Below are 16,223 nucleotides of genomic sequence, written 5' to 3'. Positions count from 1 at the left end.
CACAGGGTGCCGGTAGATGGCCTTCCGTGAAATGAACGTCGACTAAAGCACAGTTTCTCCCTGAGCAGAAAGTATACAAACAGCTCCACAGACTTGCCTCGCGGTCCCGTTATCAAACCTGTAACGGTAGACAGTGTTGAGAATAAAAATCTATCTCTCATTACCCACCCGTAGTGATGTAGCGAGGCTGCCCCTATCACAGGACGTTATTTAGCCGACTAATGAAGATAAGTCTGCCACGATCAGACGCAAGATGTGCATGACAAGATGCAAAAGAAAGCAACATTTGAAAAGCTTTCTTCTATTTTTGTTTCCGTGGCAAGTGTTCTAAAGTAAAGTTCAACAAGAGTCACGAGAGTTTAATACCATCGGTATCATTGACACTTTTATTCAGACATCGTACAAACTACTAAGGAGGGGCTTGGGTTATAACTGAAGGAGCAAATTTTGCTCAAAACAATTCTCACACAATTCACGACGTAATCAAGTGTTTCAAAGTGCTCCAACTATTGGATCATGCGTGCATACAGCCTCAATAGCGGCACGAATGGAGGCCGGTGTATGGCCGAGGGCACAAAGATTGCTCAGGAGTCCAAGCTTGGCCAAAGCGTAAGGGTTGTCGGAGAGATCGAAGCAATGTTCACTGAAATGACGCACGGACGCCTTGTAACACAGGTGGTCGGCGTCACCGCGTAGCGGAAAACGGCTCTTGAGCACATGGCGCAGACTGATGTTTTCTCCGAAGGTTGCTTCCTTTGCAAGCTCTTCTACCGTCATATCGACAAATGATCTCTTGAACAGGATGTCTTCAATCTGATTCGCGATACTTTCACGCTCTTCCGGGGCTGCAGCTGCGAGCTTCTTTTTTAAAGTGATCAGGGCAACTTCTCGACTGTCAACTGCATCGAATGGAAATTTCGAGGCAACAATAGGTTCAGCCGATTTCTCTCCCTGAAATTCGCTCACTTTCAACTTGCCCAACCGCAAATCTCCGTACTCGCTCACGTGACTCGTGTTGGTTTCACGTTTCACGATACGGAACTGCTTCTCCAGGCTCTCTTTGTGTAGGTCTTCCTTGTCCGAATCCTGCATCCAGTTGACACTGTACAGATCACCCAGGTAGGCCTGTCGGTAGTCGTCCCAGTAGCAGGCGTAGGATGACTCATCCGGATTAGCTGCAGTTGTTGCATACACGTTGATAGAGGGCGAAAGGAGGCTTTCAAACATTGACCCAGACTCGCAAGCTTCCACGTACAGGACCAGCTTCGAGTACCGCTTCCGGCGGTGGAGATCAAGAATGGCGTCATTCAGGTCCTTCGCGTGCAAATCGTCGTTTGGGAATGCAACAAGGCCTGGAGCGCCGTGGTCGGAGAAATAAACGAAGACATGGTCGTCGGGGCCGCTGTTGATCACTTTGTGACTTCCCTTGGTGTGCTTGACGAGATCGGCCCTTCCCTGTAGGACGTGTAAGAAATTCTGCGGCGTGACGTCGTCTCCCGTGTAGTCTTTGGGAACTCCAGCGTAGACGTCCGACCCGTTGGGGGCATTGATGATGACACCAGGAGTAGGATTGCTCTCACTGTAGGCGATGTCGTCGTACATCATGACGACAATTTGCTCGTCAGGGATGCCGTGGTTGTGGAGAACATGGTACGCGTGGCAGACGTCCGCTTGATGCCTGTAGTTGTAGTAACCGTTAGAGCCAGCTACGAGAAGAGCCCAAATCTTGCCTTCCTGTGGTGCAGCATCTCGGAGAGCTCCTTCTAGAGTAGCCTTACCACAGGCTACGGCAATCACGGCCAGGAAGGCCAATGTAAGCAGTGCAACTCTGGTCATTGTGGGTATTGATTAACGTCGGGTCGAGCTACACACCGGCGCGTTGTGAAGTGTTGACCGCCGGGCACGCTCACGCTTTATGGAAAGTGAGAATGGAAGATAAGGTTGCTGTGTGGGGGGAGGGAACGATTGTTCCCCGCTATCGGTAGACATGTAAATACGCCTGTGGCGTAAGGTGTTGGACAGAAGGCACTCGACTTTTGACATGGAGATAGCTTTCATGGTGTTATCTTTCGTCAGGTAAGTCGCGGTTGTCGTTGTTTCTGCAGCAAACATATCTCTCGGGTAAATTGAGTCATACTACTTGAAATATCAATGAGCGGACGAAGAGTGGGAACTGATGATGGTTCATATCGCAACACTACAGCACTCAGACAGGGCACGTCGCGTGGGATTTTACATTATGTATCAACTCGACCAGCTCACTTACTTGTTAGCCATCTTTTCATCGCCAATTGTCCCGAGAGCTCCAGTGTTGCGATACGTACTTCAAGCACACTTGCGAGCACAGCGACTTGAAGCACACTGTACACTTGCGAGCAGATTTGCAACCAAGAGGGTGCTCGTGATTGCTATACGAAAGTGAAGCTTCCCCAGAGTCTGTTTCTGAAACATTAATTTATGTTGAGGCATATGAAAACTCATCGTCCTTAGTAGCAGTCGTAGCTAGGATTAGGAATCCGGAGCCCTTTTTACAAGTCTGGGATTTGTGCATTTCTAAATGTCAGTTCTAAGATCACGGAGCGGAACTGCGATTTTTCGCAAGTATCGCCACGATGTCGTATCACACTGTATCCACATGCTCATCCCAGGATTTCGGGACCTCGGTATCCGAATCCTAATCGAGCGGACATGTTGATATAGGAGGGGGTACTGAAAAGTTATCGATAAAAAAAGAAGACCTATAGAGTAATGAACATTTAATTATACTCGAACATATTGGAAATCTTTAACGAAAGTTTCCAAATGTGTTTATGTCGAGTACTATGCGTGAAAATCGTCCTGTTCAGGAGATTATCCTACCGCCAATGAACGAAATTTCAATCTCAGCAAACGGGATCGCTAAGATAATTGACGGTCTCAAAATGTCTTCGGCTTGTGGATCTGACGGCATAAACGCCAAAATACTCAAAAGTACAAAATGGATATCTAGGGAGTTTCTGGCAGTTATCTTTCCGCAATCTCTCTTATCCGGCATCGTCCCTCTCAACTGGCGCTTGGTGAGAGTTGTCTCAATTTTTAAAGGAGGGGACCGTAGTGTACCATTGAATTACAGACCCATTTCTTTGACAAGTGCTCCTTCCAAAATTCTTGAACACGTAATCGATTCTAATCTTTCTTGATGATGATGATTGAAAAAAAAAGGGGGATTGTAGCCCTCATCACGAGGGCCGGCTACCCCAGATCACCTAAGGAAAGGAATGCCAGACACATCCATCCACACCCACTGGAGATGTCGCGAAGCGGCGACGAACGCCACAGACAGGGTCATAGCCCGTCTAACAGCTTGGTGTCCCTTAAAAACTGCGTAACGGCTCGCAAAGCTGGCAGTTGAGTGCCCGTTGGCCATGGGCCCAGCACCTTCTGCATTCCGAAGGGTCGATTGTCAACCCGGCCTAACGGGGTATGCCCCCTATCATGGATACGGGACTTCCTCACAGGCCGCTGCCTCTTTGTCCGCACTGCTGACGGAGATACCACCTTGTACCCCGTTCACCGAGGCGTCCCGCAGGGAAGCGTACTCAGCCCCCTCCTGTTCAACATCATTATGGCCTCCCTCCCTGCACAGCTGCCCAGCCACACCCACATCACAATCTATGCAGATGACATTTGTATTTGGACCTCTGCTCGTCGTGATGATGTGATTCAACGCCGTCTACAACGCTCCTTGAACACAATCTCCAACTATCTTGCCGACCGCGGCCTAGCCATCTCACCCGCCAAAACTGTCGCCATGGCCTTTTCGCGGAGATCGTTCCACAAATACCCACTCTTCATCGACGGTTCGCCCTTAACCTTTGTGAAAACCTGCCGCTATCTGGGCTTCACAATCGACCAAGGCCTCACATGGTCATCTCACGTGAAGGCGCTTGCCACGAAAGTCTCCAGCCAGGTCAATGTCCTCAAACGTATCGCATGTGCGTCCTGGGGCCCGTGTTGCCAGGACCTCCACCGAGTTCATACGGCTCTTGTTTTGGGCACACTGCGATACAGCCTCCCGATCCTTCATGACCTCAGCTGCACACGAGAGCAGGAGCTCCTGAACCTCCAAGCCCGCAGTCTCCGTGTTTGCCTTGGTGTCCCTCGAACAACGGAGACATATTCCGTACTCGCCGAAGCTCATGAGCACCCTATACCCATTCTGCGGGACTCAGCCACCCTTCGCGTCTACGCCCGCTGCCTGACGCAACCCTCTCATCCTCTTCGCCGCACTGCTGTGAGCTGCCCTGCATCCGCTTTTGCCAAAGCAGTTGCCCGCTTACGAGACTGTCTCCCGTCCTCGACACCTGCCACTACCTTTGCGCCAGCAATGTGGACCTTAAAACGGCCTCCCATTCACGCCACTATACCAGACTTTCCCCGAAAACAGGCAATCAGCCCTGTGGTAGCCCAACAACTCGCTTTGGCCCATCTCACCTCTACCCATCCCCATTGCCGACAAATCTTCACCGATGCGTCCGTAACGTCTGACGCAGCGGGCGTGGCCTTTTACGTTGCCGATACAGACCATGAACAGGTCTACAAACTGCCCTACCCCATGTCGTCCACCGAGGCTGAACTGTTCGCCATTCTTACTGCCCTAGAATATATAACTGACTTGCCACCTGGGAAATGGGTCATCCTCACAGACAGCAAGGCGTCTCTCCTCCGCTTGATGTCGGCCCGCTCCAACCTCATACAGGGTATACCCAGCTTGATCATTCAGAGGTATAACGGACTCCGTGCCAATGGTCATGCTTTGTCCCTTCAGTGGGTGCCCGGTCATGTGGGCCTGACCGGTAACACACGCGCAGACGCGGCTGCTAGACGAGCCGCCGCAGCTGTTACTCCTGCCACTGCACGTCCACCACTTACACTTTCGGCTTGCCATTTAGCTATTCGCCGCCGGTGTGCAACCCGTGCCCAAGCATTTAGATCACAAGCCGTCGCCTACAACAGTCACGTGCAGTCCATCGACCCCTCGGTTAGCTTTTTCATTGCGTGTCGCTGCAGTCGTCAGGACGAATCATTGCTGCACCGCCTCCGTCTCAACGTAGCCCGCACCCCATTGCTCCTGTACAAAATGGGCCAATCCAGCTCCCCCTTGTGTTCCAGCTGTGGCGAGGTGGGCGACATTGCTCATTGTCTTCTGCACTGCCAGCAGCACATCCCGCAACGGCAAGCCCTCCATCGCCGTCTAATACAGCTGGGCTACAACACACTGTCCATGGCCACCCTCCTCGGTCCCGTCCCTCGGCCTACTCAGTGGGCCATCACCACAGCCCTGCTCCGCTTCTTAAATGACTCTGGCCTTGCGTCTGCCCTCTGACTGGACGTTCTTCGAACTTTCCTTCGTGCCTGTGCTGCACTGCACTGCGTGCCAGTTTTTCTGTCATCTTTTCCTTTCTTTTATTTCTTTTGTTTATTCGCAGTTCTTTTCTCTCTCGGAATAGCAAGCTGGCAATAGCCTGGCTGACATTTCCGTTTTCCTTTTCACTATTAAACATATCCCCCCCCCCCCCCCCGGCCTAACGCGGCTACAAGTCTGTCACGACACTCAGAGTATCTTGGGCACATAATTATAATATGTTCGACGTCTTCGATTGAGCCACAGACTGGACAATTAGGAGAGTCCGCCTTCCCAAGCCTCTACAGGAGTCTTGCACTGTATGGTACATTGAGCCGGAGCCTGTGAAACAATGACGTAAGCTGCCGTGGCATGGATGTTGGGTCAACCCGGTGCAGAAGGGAAGATCCAGCCTCGACACAAAACCATTGATCTTTTGACAGCTCAGAGACTTTAAGGCACTCTTGACGTCCGCCTTCGTGAAGTAAACACTGCGGAATGTACTATTTCCATGTGCTTTCCCGGCGTTGTGATCGGCCGCATCATGTCCAGTGATCCCACAGTGGCCAGGTATCCACCGGAAAATCACGTCATGGCCAGCGATCACTGTTTTTTGGTGCGCTACTATGTCATTCAGTACAGGAGCTGAGAGGTGGTGTGTACGGTGTGTGGGAAGTCGCGCACGAGATACGCTCTATGGCTAGAAGAAGAGCGTGTAGCTCTGCTGCTGTCGATGAAGTACGATGTTGAGCACTGCGCGCAGTATTCGACGCTGGTACAACGAAGGCACAGGCGGATCCTGTAGATATTGTGGAGCCATCCGCATATACCGCCGTGCGACCATCCAGATGTTGGATCAGTTCCAAGCTCAGCTGTCGCTGCATGCAAGGAGGTGAGGACTTCTTCGACGAAAGGCCTGGAACTTCTGTATTGACTCTGAGAGGCACAACACTCCACCATGGCAAAGGCGATGCTGGAATGTGTTTGTATGATGGTGAGATGCCTCGGTATGGTAGAATGGCCTGGTGAAAAATAGAATTATCTCTCTTATTAATTGCTTCAACAAGGTGGTGCCGTCGATGACGTGTTGACAATCGGATGAAGTGACGACGTGATTCCTGAACTCTTAGAGCTGGAACGGAGGTTCCTTCGCTTCTGCAACTGTAAGCTGGTTCGAAGCTGACCGATGAACCCCCAAGCACACTTTTAGGCTCATTGCAACCACACTCTCGAGGATAGATTCTGAGGTGGGACACAGGCCTTGTAGAAGTGGCAGGGAGTACGCCAACATCAGACGAATTAGTGAATGATGCAGACCGAGCATAGCGTCGGAGACGCTCCCCATCGACTGCCTGCGATGTAGCGCATGACGTTAACGACGGATGTAGCTTTCTCCTTTATGCGTTGTACTTCGGCTGACCAGGACAGAGATCTGTCCACGATGACTCCAAGGAACCTGTGATGTGTTACTCTTCGGAGTTGTTGACCATTGACTTGAAGCTGAAAGTTCGGTAAACGTTTCCTCGTGAACAGCATCACTACTGTTTTCTCTAACGATCGATACATCCATGCCCCGTTGAGACAAGAAGATGGTAACCTTTTCTAGTGCCTCCTGAAGACGTGCACGTAGCGCTGGCCACTGTTTCCCGGAAGGCCACAGACATAAGTCATCGGCATACATACTCAGACGTACACCTCGTGGTAACAGGGACGGGAGTGTCGCCAGTAGGGCATTAAAAAGCCTGGGCCTGAGTACTGTTCCCTGCGGCACTCCTGCGGTCACTGAGTGTTTCTGTGTATCCCCGGTGCTGGTACGCCATGAACACCGCCCGGTCACTTAAATAGTTTGCAATCCACCTCAGCGCTCGCCCTCTTATGCCGAGGGAATAGAGGCCATGCAGAACATGAGGCTGACTTGCAGTGTCATACGCTCTTTTGATGTCAAGGAACACTTGATGTCAAGGAACACAGCTGCAGTGAATCGTCCACCCAATCGCTCCTGTTCAACTGTTAATACTAGGTCCAGTACGCAATCCATTGTACACCTTCCTCTTCGGAAACCCGCCAACTCTTTCGGCAGACGATTGCGAGATTCCAAATACCACTCAATCCGAGATAAGATACTACTTTCCATAATCCTGCACAAGCAGCTTGTCAAGCTTATTGGGCGAAACGAGTCTATTTGACTTGGTGCTTTTCCTGGCTCCAGAATAGGTAATGCTCGCGATACCTTCCAGCCGTCAGGGATAGTTCCCTTTTGCCATGGGCCATTCATCAACCGAAGCAATACATTCCGAACCACATGGCCAAGATGCATTATCGTTTGGTACGATACACCATTCGGCCCGGGGACGACCGGTGATAGCACGCTTGAATGGCTGTTTCCAGCTCCTGAGGGGTGAAGTCAAGATCCATCACAGGATCTTCAGCATTGTGGTTTAAGCCGACAGCGCAAAGTGCCTCTTGCGTTGACACCTGGTACCCAGAAGTTAGGGACGCTGTCGATGGTTTTAGTAGTAACGCACAAAATTCTTCCCCAACAGCTGTTTCTGACGTACCATGATGCACGGTAAGAGCGCGGAATGGAAAAAGCTGACTCACCGGTGCTCCTATGCCTTTCACAATTTGCCACATGTGTCCTGTAGTGGCATGTGGGTTTAATGTTTCACAGAAAGATTTCCACCGTTTGGAGGAAAGCTTCCCCAGATGTCGGCGGATAATGACTTTAACCCTACAGGCCTCTTTGTAATCTTCGATAAGGCCAGTTCTACGGAAACGGCGCTCGGCACGGCGTCGAATTGCCCGTAGACAACAACAACAACAACATAGATGAATGGATGATAATGATGTGGGATGTTTCCCTGCGTTGAGTGCAGGACCCTACCCCATTCCAAAAAGGTTCACATGAAAGGATGACGAGGGAAGGGAATCCCTGCACGTAGACTTTGATACTCAACGTTGATCTTTCTTCATTCTTGGAATCCCATTCTTTCTTTTATCAGAACCAACACGGATTCCGAAAGAAATACTCTTGTGAAACTCAACTTGCCAGCTTCATTCATGACTTACAAACTGGCCTGGATAAGGGGGTGGCGACAGACGCTATCTTTCTCGACCTCAAAAAGGCGTTCGATAAGGTATCTCACGCGAGTCTTCTTCATAAATTGTCTCGTTTAGACCTTCCTCCATCTCTCTTAACTTGGATCGAACAGACCCTATCCCACCGTACACTCTTAAAAACGAACTTCACCGCATAGCACGCTCCTAGCCAACCATAATATAGAATGATATGGTTATCGGCCCTGATTTGTTGAAAACGGGAGGCGTACGCCTCTTTGTGACACTTATGGTGTTCATAATTGTCACAAAAAAGGCGTACGCCTCCCGTTTTCAACAAATCAGGGCCGATAACGATGTCATTCAAGATGATGGTTGGCTAGGAGCGTGCTATGCGGTGAAGTTCATTTTTAAGAGCGTAAACAAGCCACGATAGTTAACGGTACCTTATCATCCTTCTGTTCCGTCACGTCGGGCGTTCCTCTGGGCACCGTTCTCGGCCCGTTATTATTTCTCATATACATTAACGACCTCCCCACCAACATCACTTCAAAAATTGGGGTTTTCGCAGACGACTGTGTGGTGTATCGAGCACTATCGAGTATATCAGACCAGATCATATTACAACGCGATCTTAACCTAATTGGTGAATGATGCAGAGTCTGGCAAATGGAACTCAGCTTGACGAAATGCGTCTTTGTTTGTTTCACCCGTTCCCCACAACCTGTAACTGTTACGTAGTCTATCTCCAATCATTTTCTCTTCCCTTCCGCATCATGCAAGTACCTGAGCCTTACCTTTTCATCTAACCTTTCATGGAAGGACCATATCCGAGCCATCTGTAAGAGGTCCAATTGCTCGCTTGCTTTCCTTCGACGCAACCCAAGACAAACGCCCACCAATGTTAAAATAATTGCATATAACATTCTGGTCCGACCTCAGTTGGAGTACGCAGCCTCGATATGGGATCCCCATCAGTCATATTTGGAAACACCTGTTGAGTCAGTCCAGAACCGGTGCGTCCGTTTCATCTTATCGGACTATTCCCTTCAATCAAGTGTGTCCTTAATGAAACTTAATCTAGGCCTTCCCACTTTGACGTTAGGGAGGTAGTATCTTCGGATCTGCCTATTCCATAAGCTCTTCTACATCCCTGAGTCAGCTATACACTCTTAAACCCGTACCTTTTATTGTAACTTTTAGAAACATGTAACTTCTGTATAGACGTAGATTTCGAGATTTCTTATAGGTTACACCACTGTAACGTATATTTAAAGGTTAAAAGCGACCAAGGTCATGTCTTTACAACACGAATAGAAGTTACATCTCGGAAAAAACAAAAACAGCTTGTTGTAACTTATAAATGTACCCTCTACTCCGACACTGTAACTTCTAAGCGAAATCTCCAACGATAATCTCTTTGTTAGTTTCTTATCGTTTGTTTTCCTTTTGTTTTTCAGCATAATGCCGCGTTTCAGCCTCCCATTCGAGACGACAGTTGCGAATCTACGCTGTTATTTTTTATCTGTTTCAGCGTCACCTATACGTCAACTACATGTTATCAATGCTGTATGAACACAGATTATAAGTTCGCAGTCTGAAATAGAGATAGTATGTTTCTTTTTAAAGGGTGGAAAACAATTGTCAATGCCGCAACCACCAAGATTTCCGATTTCGCTGCGTAGCCGAGCCTGGTCTAGTTCTATCCACACTGAGAGCGGTTTCCTTGAAACGCTTAACGCTCGTCGTCCGTCCGTTAACAAGTGTAATCTGTTTTAATCAGTGGTTTTCCTCGCGTTTATCATAGTATCGTCAGGAACACCGGAAAAGCTAGATGTCGCTAGCAAACAAGTATATTTTCGGTGTTCTGAGGGGAAAGTGTAGTGAGTGCCAAGATTGCAAAGAATATATAACCGAAAACGAACGTCACCACCGCAGCCTTAATTCACACACTTCATACACTGGGTAACTGTACATTTTGTGCTAGGTACGTGCGTTATTTTGATAGCAAGAGCTCTTAGCGCATGTTTGTTGTGATTATGGCAAGCGTTTTGCGGCCCTGCATATGAACGCCACTTACGCTTGCTACTTTTCTGCTCTTGGTCGCCAAGTCAATACACCGGCGTGCATTTTGCGAGCTGCGGATATATGCATCGAGATATATAATTCGCAGCTTCCTACTTGTTGTATTCTTACGATATTCTAAGACTCAATCGCGGAGTGAACGCCTTCCCGCATTTATGCTGCTTTGTACCTTGTGCTTTGTACGGATTTGAATGGTTCCGTAAATGTTACTCTCATTGCCCAAACTTTTGTTCCCAGGATCCCACATGCAGGTTCACATACCGTCACCAGCGCAATGCAGTACCTCACAAACTCGTCCCAGAGCGCCTCCAACGCTGATAACGCAGTAATGTAGTGTCTCCTGCGTTACTGTACACTCATATTCCTCAAGGTTGTGTGCGTTTTATGTAATACTGTATTGCCATTTGCGCTCGCCTCTGCAACACGAATGTGGAATAAATTTTTTTCTGCTGCAATTCTCCATTTCGTTGGGTGTGTTCAGCTTAGGAAACATAGGTCAGTTGTTTTGACTCGCTAGCTTCCTCGCACTTTTATGCATTGCTTCTCACTTAGAAGATAGTTCTTTTTTCCACATACATGGTAAAGCGACCATGGTTTCTCCTCACATCAGAATCGCACTTGTGCACAATGTGTCACCTCTCGACAGACTTCTGTTTTTGTAATATACATATGTTCAAGATCTCCTTTTCTGCTGGTTCATTTTGGTACCTTGGTGTGTTCTGTAAATGTCTGTCCATATCCCACGCACAGGGTGTTTGTTTTTATTCGCATCACACCAGCGCTCATTTGACAGATGGGTTATGTTAATTTTCGCAAATTAACCCATCCGTAGTTACAAACATTTCCGACATTTCCTGACGCATGTGTTTGTAACTACGGATCGACTAATTAGCAAAAATTCACATACCCCACCTGCCAAATGAGCGCTACTCTGTTGCGAATAAAAATGAACATCCTGTATAAAAAGCCGCACGTTGGCGTAACCTTTACGGGCAGGTGCTGGATTGAAGGCCGTAACCTCTAATTAGTGGGTTTCCTTGTAACTTTTATAAAAGGGGTCGCTCAGAGGGTACCTGGTAGCTTCTGAAATAGAGGGTAAAATATTGCGATTTTTTACCCTTTACTAAAGGGTACGGAGTTAAGAGTGTACACCATTCCGGCTCGGTATATTTCTCATCGCACTGATATCACAGTTAGAAAGTGTCACTACAATTTCTCGCACCGAGTCCTTCAGACACTCTTTCATGCCGCTCGCCGAAACCGAGTGGAAATCACTCCCACAGAACATTGTTGACATCGCAGATCCCGTAACCTTCCGCAGGCATTTACTTTCCTATTTATTTCATCAATAACTTTGTTGTCACATAGATTTCCTTGCTGGTCTACTGTGGCCAGTGTATTACTGTTATTGCTTTGAACTACTATTATTATTATTCTTGTTTGTTCTCTTTCTAAACTAATAGTATACAAAGGCTGTTGTTAGGTGTTGCTGTATCATTTACCCATGTAATGACCCCTAGTGGTCCCTCGGGTTTTGGAATAATAAATAAATATTCACCTCAAAGTTGAACGCACAAAGGCACATCGTTCCTGAAGTGTCTTTAAAAGAACACAGATGTGACCCCTCTTTTTCTTTCGCTGCGTGTTTCTGCTCTTTTTTCGTCAATGAGCTCCTGCGAAAGAGTGACGTGTGCAGCTGACCTACAGAGCGATATCTCTGTTCCGCACATCCCTAAAAAACCTTCCACTCGTGAAAAGAGCGTATCAAAGAGAGAGGGAACATCGTGACGTAGCGTGGTCCCCGGGTATGTGAATCTTGTCATATAGCGGCACAGCTCATGCAGACATAAGCGGCGCGTGAGGGGAGGAGAAAGAAATAAAGGAAAGCGTTTGGGAATTCCGGAAGTGGCGTGCACTCTAGAAACACAACTTCACAGCATCGCACAGGTCCCGACAAAAGTTTACACCGGAGTACCGGAGTGGTGTATATAGTGATCGGAACGATACCCTTGCTGCAAACAGGAGCAGCTAGATTTACAAACAGGTGATAGAGTACTCCATGCCCCTCTCAGTAACTATGACCACTCCCGTTAGCTGCTAGGGCGCCGCTCCGATCAAGAAATACGTCTCTCTGGTGTTCCGTAAACTTAAGTCGGGGTCTGTATGTACGTTCTGCGCCAACCATTGCTACGAATGATAGGGTAATCGCTTCTTGCTCGAGGAGAGAGGAGGGCGTACGCCTTTTTGTGTTTAGTTGGATATATAATGATTGACACAAAAAGGCATACGCCCTAATCTCTCCTCGGATCCCCATATCATTCGTAGGAATGGTTGGCGCAGAACGTGGTATACGGTGAAGTTGAGTTTCTAGAATGTGAGGTCGTCTCGGTTACTTTCTCCGACTGTTTTTGGAAATTGATTGTGCATTTACAATATTCCGCAGCGCGAAAATATTTTGCACGGTGGTTCCTGATAAACGGCTTGACGAATGAAACGCGATTTCGAGCCACATCAAACGTCACTTCATTGCTGCCCCGAAAAAGAAATCCGTCGTCTGCTCTACGAAATCTGCTTCAGCTCTTCCTATCACCTCGAATCCATCCGAATCTACCTCCTTTCTAGTTTTCTTTACAGGTAAAAGTGGTTCATTTTCCTCCTAGTAGCCATCTATTCAGTTGCACGGAGAATCTGCTGTATTTATGCTGAAAAGGTAAAATGGATCAAAACAGCTTGTGAGAGGAGAATGGCGTTAAAAAGCTAGCAGGGTCATTCCACGCCAAATGATCCAAAGGTCCTGCTCGACCCCCCGCACTTCTGGACCAAAAAATTATCGTAGATACCCTATGGCATTAGTAGACATTTCCCAAAGTCTTACTGGGAAATATTGAGCCCCTGTCATTTTACACGGGGTCAAAGTTTTCGGTAAGCACCAAAACCATAGTATGCTTGAAATAACTGGGCGGGTGCATCGCTCGCGTTACACGCATAATTATGGTGCCGAAATAGACGACTGGGTTCGGAAAACGCACTGAAAGAGGAATTTTTGGGACATTTCAACTTTTAGTGCCATAAAACACCCCGGCTATCGGCGCTTTTTCTTGCGACTTTGCGTTTTTTTAAATATGCTTTGCATAACAGCTGAAATTCTTGAAAACCTTGTGGCCGTTCACGAGGACCCATTCTACAAGCCTGCTGGTTTTCAAAGCCGTCAATGCAGTAGTTTCTGCCATAGTACACCTTAAACCTGACAATTTTCGCAAAAGTTGACGTGTTTATGGCCAATTTTGAAAAGGAAGCGGTCGCCATAGAACAGTCATTTGGTATACATTAGGTAAAGGGAACCCTCGGCCAAAACATTTAAAAAAACTGAAGAGGTACTTTTTGATAAGCGCGAGAAAATTTTTTTTTCGCTGAACATACTACGCGGAGGCGCACGCTCTCTCCGGTGGAGGGAGAGCGTTAGTGAGCGTCGCGGTCCAGGCGCGCAACAACGCGACAGCTCAGATACGCCGCTGCTTGTCGCACGATGCCAAGAAATAATTTGGACTTGTGGGCACCGGGCTAGTGCATGCACAAGCTACTGCCAATGTGACAACAAGTAAGCAAACCTGCCTCCACCAGTATAGCAACGCGAGATGGATACATTGCATTACAAACCCAACCGAAGCGCATAGCCGCGTGAAAGCATTTTTGCTTACACCTATGTCTTATCATTTTCTTACGAGTTGTACAAAAGCAAAACGTCTGCAACTCAAGTAAATGGCTCTGCTCAGTACCCCAGTATGCGCAAGGAACCCAATATGATGTCCCATAGTTGCGTGCATCATATACGTAGTCTAAAAAGTTTAAAATTTATCAGTGAAAAAGAGTTGTTTTCCTGGCCCCCATTGACAGTTGCCTGCTTTTGGAGACAATAGCCTGCGGTGCAGGGGGCAGCACGCCACAGGCTCTACACGTTGGTCAGCTTTGCATATGCCGCCAGTTTATTGGCGGCATATGCAACATACATATTATTACATATTATTATTACATTACATTACATATATATTATGTAAAACGCAATGATATGGTAAGATTTCTAAATAGCGGCTTTAGGGGATATACAAATCCCCCTGGAATGCAAATCCCAACGACACGTGAGCATACGTGTCCTACATTTCATTGCTCTGTGGTGGACAGAAAAGACCCTCCGGGACGGCTTGGTCTATCACTTGACGCATAAATTGGTATCACTGAAATACCACCACTGCGTGGCAAAGCAACAATCAGAGTTCCTTCGGAATCTAAAAAATTCGCTCACTATTGAAGAAGGTATCATCCTAATAGATTTTGCCGAAAACTACAACTTTGTCGTACAGGACACTCTCCTATCTTTCTATTGGGATCAAGGACATGCCATCATTCATTCGATGGTATTTTGCAACCGCTTCCCTGGTGACATGAACTTGCGTCACCGTACATTCGTTGTGATATCAGATTGCTTACAGCACGATAATGCCGTGCTCTATACCTTTCAGACAGAGCTCACACGCAGAATAAGAGCAGACTATCCCCATGTAAATAAACTTCGCTACTTCACGGACGGCGCGGGTTCAAAATAAAAAAAAAAGTTTCGTCAACCTCTGTTACCACTACTCGTATTTCAGCATAAGTGCATCATGGCACACCTATGCGACCTCACACGGGAAAGGGCCGAGCGACGGAGCTGTGACTCTCAAGAGGCTTGCTGCTAAAGCCAGCATTTAGAGGCCCTTAGAAGGTCACATACTGAGACCCGTGGATCTGTACAGCGGGGCAGATGCAAATCTCGGCGCCATTACATCGATCTGGGTGCTGGAGGAACAGGTAGTGCGGCAGCAAGGGGTAATGAAGAATCGCTATGACAACAAAAGGGTCGTGCGTGAAAGAGGGAGGTATCACCGCTTCGGACCCGTTAGCCGCACAGAAATCACCGTGAAGACAACACCCATTTCCAACAGCATCGGGTATTCTGGGTGTCCAAAGAACATGCCGGAAACGCGGATTTGCCAACTACCGCATCAAGTACTGTACATAGTCTTGAGCGCCTTCACCGTGGTAGTGTACTGAGCAAGGGTCATTTATTTCCGTTGCGGACGTTTTGCTTTTGTACAACTCGTATGAAAATGATACGATAAAGGTGTAAGCAAAAATGCTGTCACGCGGCTATATGCTTCGGTCGGGTCTGTAATGCAAAGTATCCACTCGCGTTGCTGTACTGGAGGAAGCAGTTTCCTTACCTGTTGCGACATTGGCAGTAGCTTGTGCATGCAGTAGACCGGTGCCCACAAGTCCAAATTATCGTTTTTGGCATCGTGCGACAAGCAGCGGCGTATCTGAGCTGTCGCGTTGTTGCGCGCCTGGACAGCGACGCTCACCAACGCTCTCCCTCCACCGGTGAGAGCGTGCGCCTACGCGTAGTATGTTCAGCGAAAAAAATATTTTCTCGCGCTTATCAAAAAGTACCTCTTCAGTTTTTTTAAATGTTTTGGCCGAGGGTTCCCTTTACCTAATGCATACCAAATGACTGTTCTATGGCGACAGCTTCCTTTTCAAAATAGGTATTAAAGACGTCAAATTTTGCGAAAATTGTCAGCTTTAAGGTGTACTATGGCAGAAGCTACTGCATTGACGGCTTTGAAAACCAGCAGGCTTGTAGAATGGGTCCTCGTGAACGGCC

The 16,223-nt window shown here is 47.9% G+C and overlaps 1 protein-coding gene across 1 annotated transcript; it reads right to left on the bottom strand.

Annotated features, from left to right (window-relative positions):
- Positions 1–372: 372 nt before the first annotated feature.
- Positions 373–1,924, bottom strand: LOC135372276 (legumain-like). The gene has a single exon (XM_064605928.1). The coding sequence runs from the start codon at positions 1,834–1,836 to the stop codon at positions 493–495; it is 1,344 nt and encodes a 447-aa protein (XP_064461998.1). The 5' UTR covers positions 1,837–1,924; the 3' UTR covers positions 373–492.
- Positions 1,925–16,223: the final 14,299 nt, after the last annotated feature.

Source organism: Ornithodoros turicata, unplaced genomic scaffold (assembly GCF_037126465.1).
Source record: "Ornithodoros turicata isolate Travis unplaced genomic scaffold, ASM3712646v1 Chromosome137, whole genome shotgun sequence".
Lineage (NCBI taxonomy): Eukaryota > Metazoa > Arthropoda > Arachnida > Ixodida > Argasidae > Ornithodoros > Ornithodoros turicata.
Note: the sequence above shows the minus strand (reverse complement) of the source record. Positions and strands in the feature narration are given on the sequence as shown.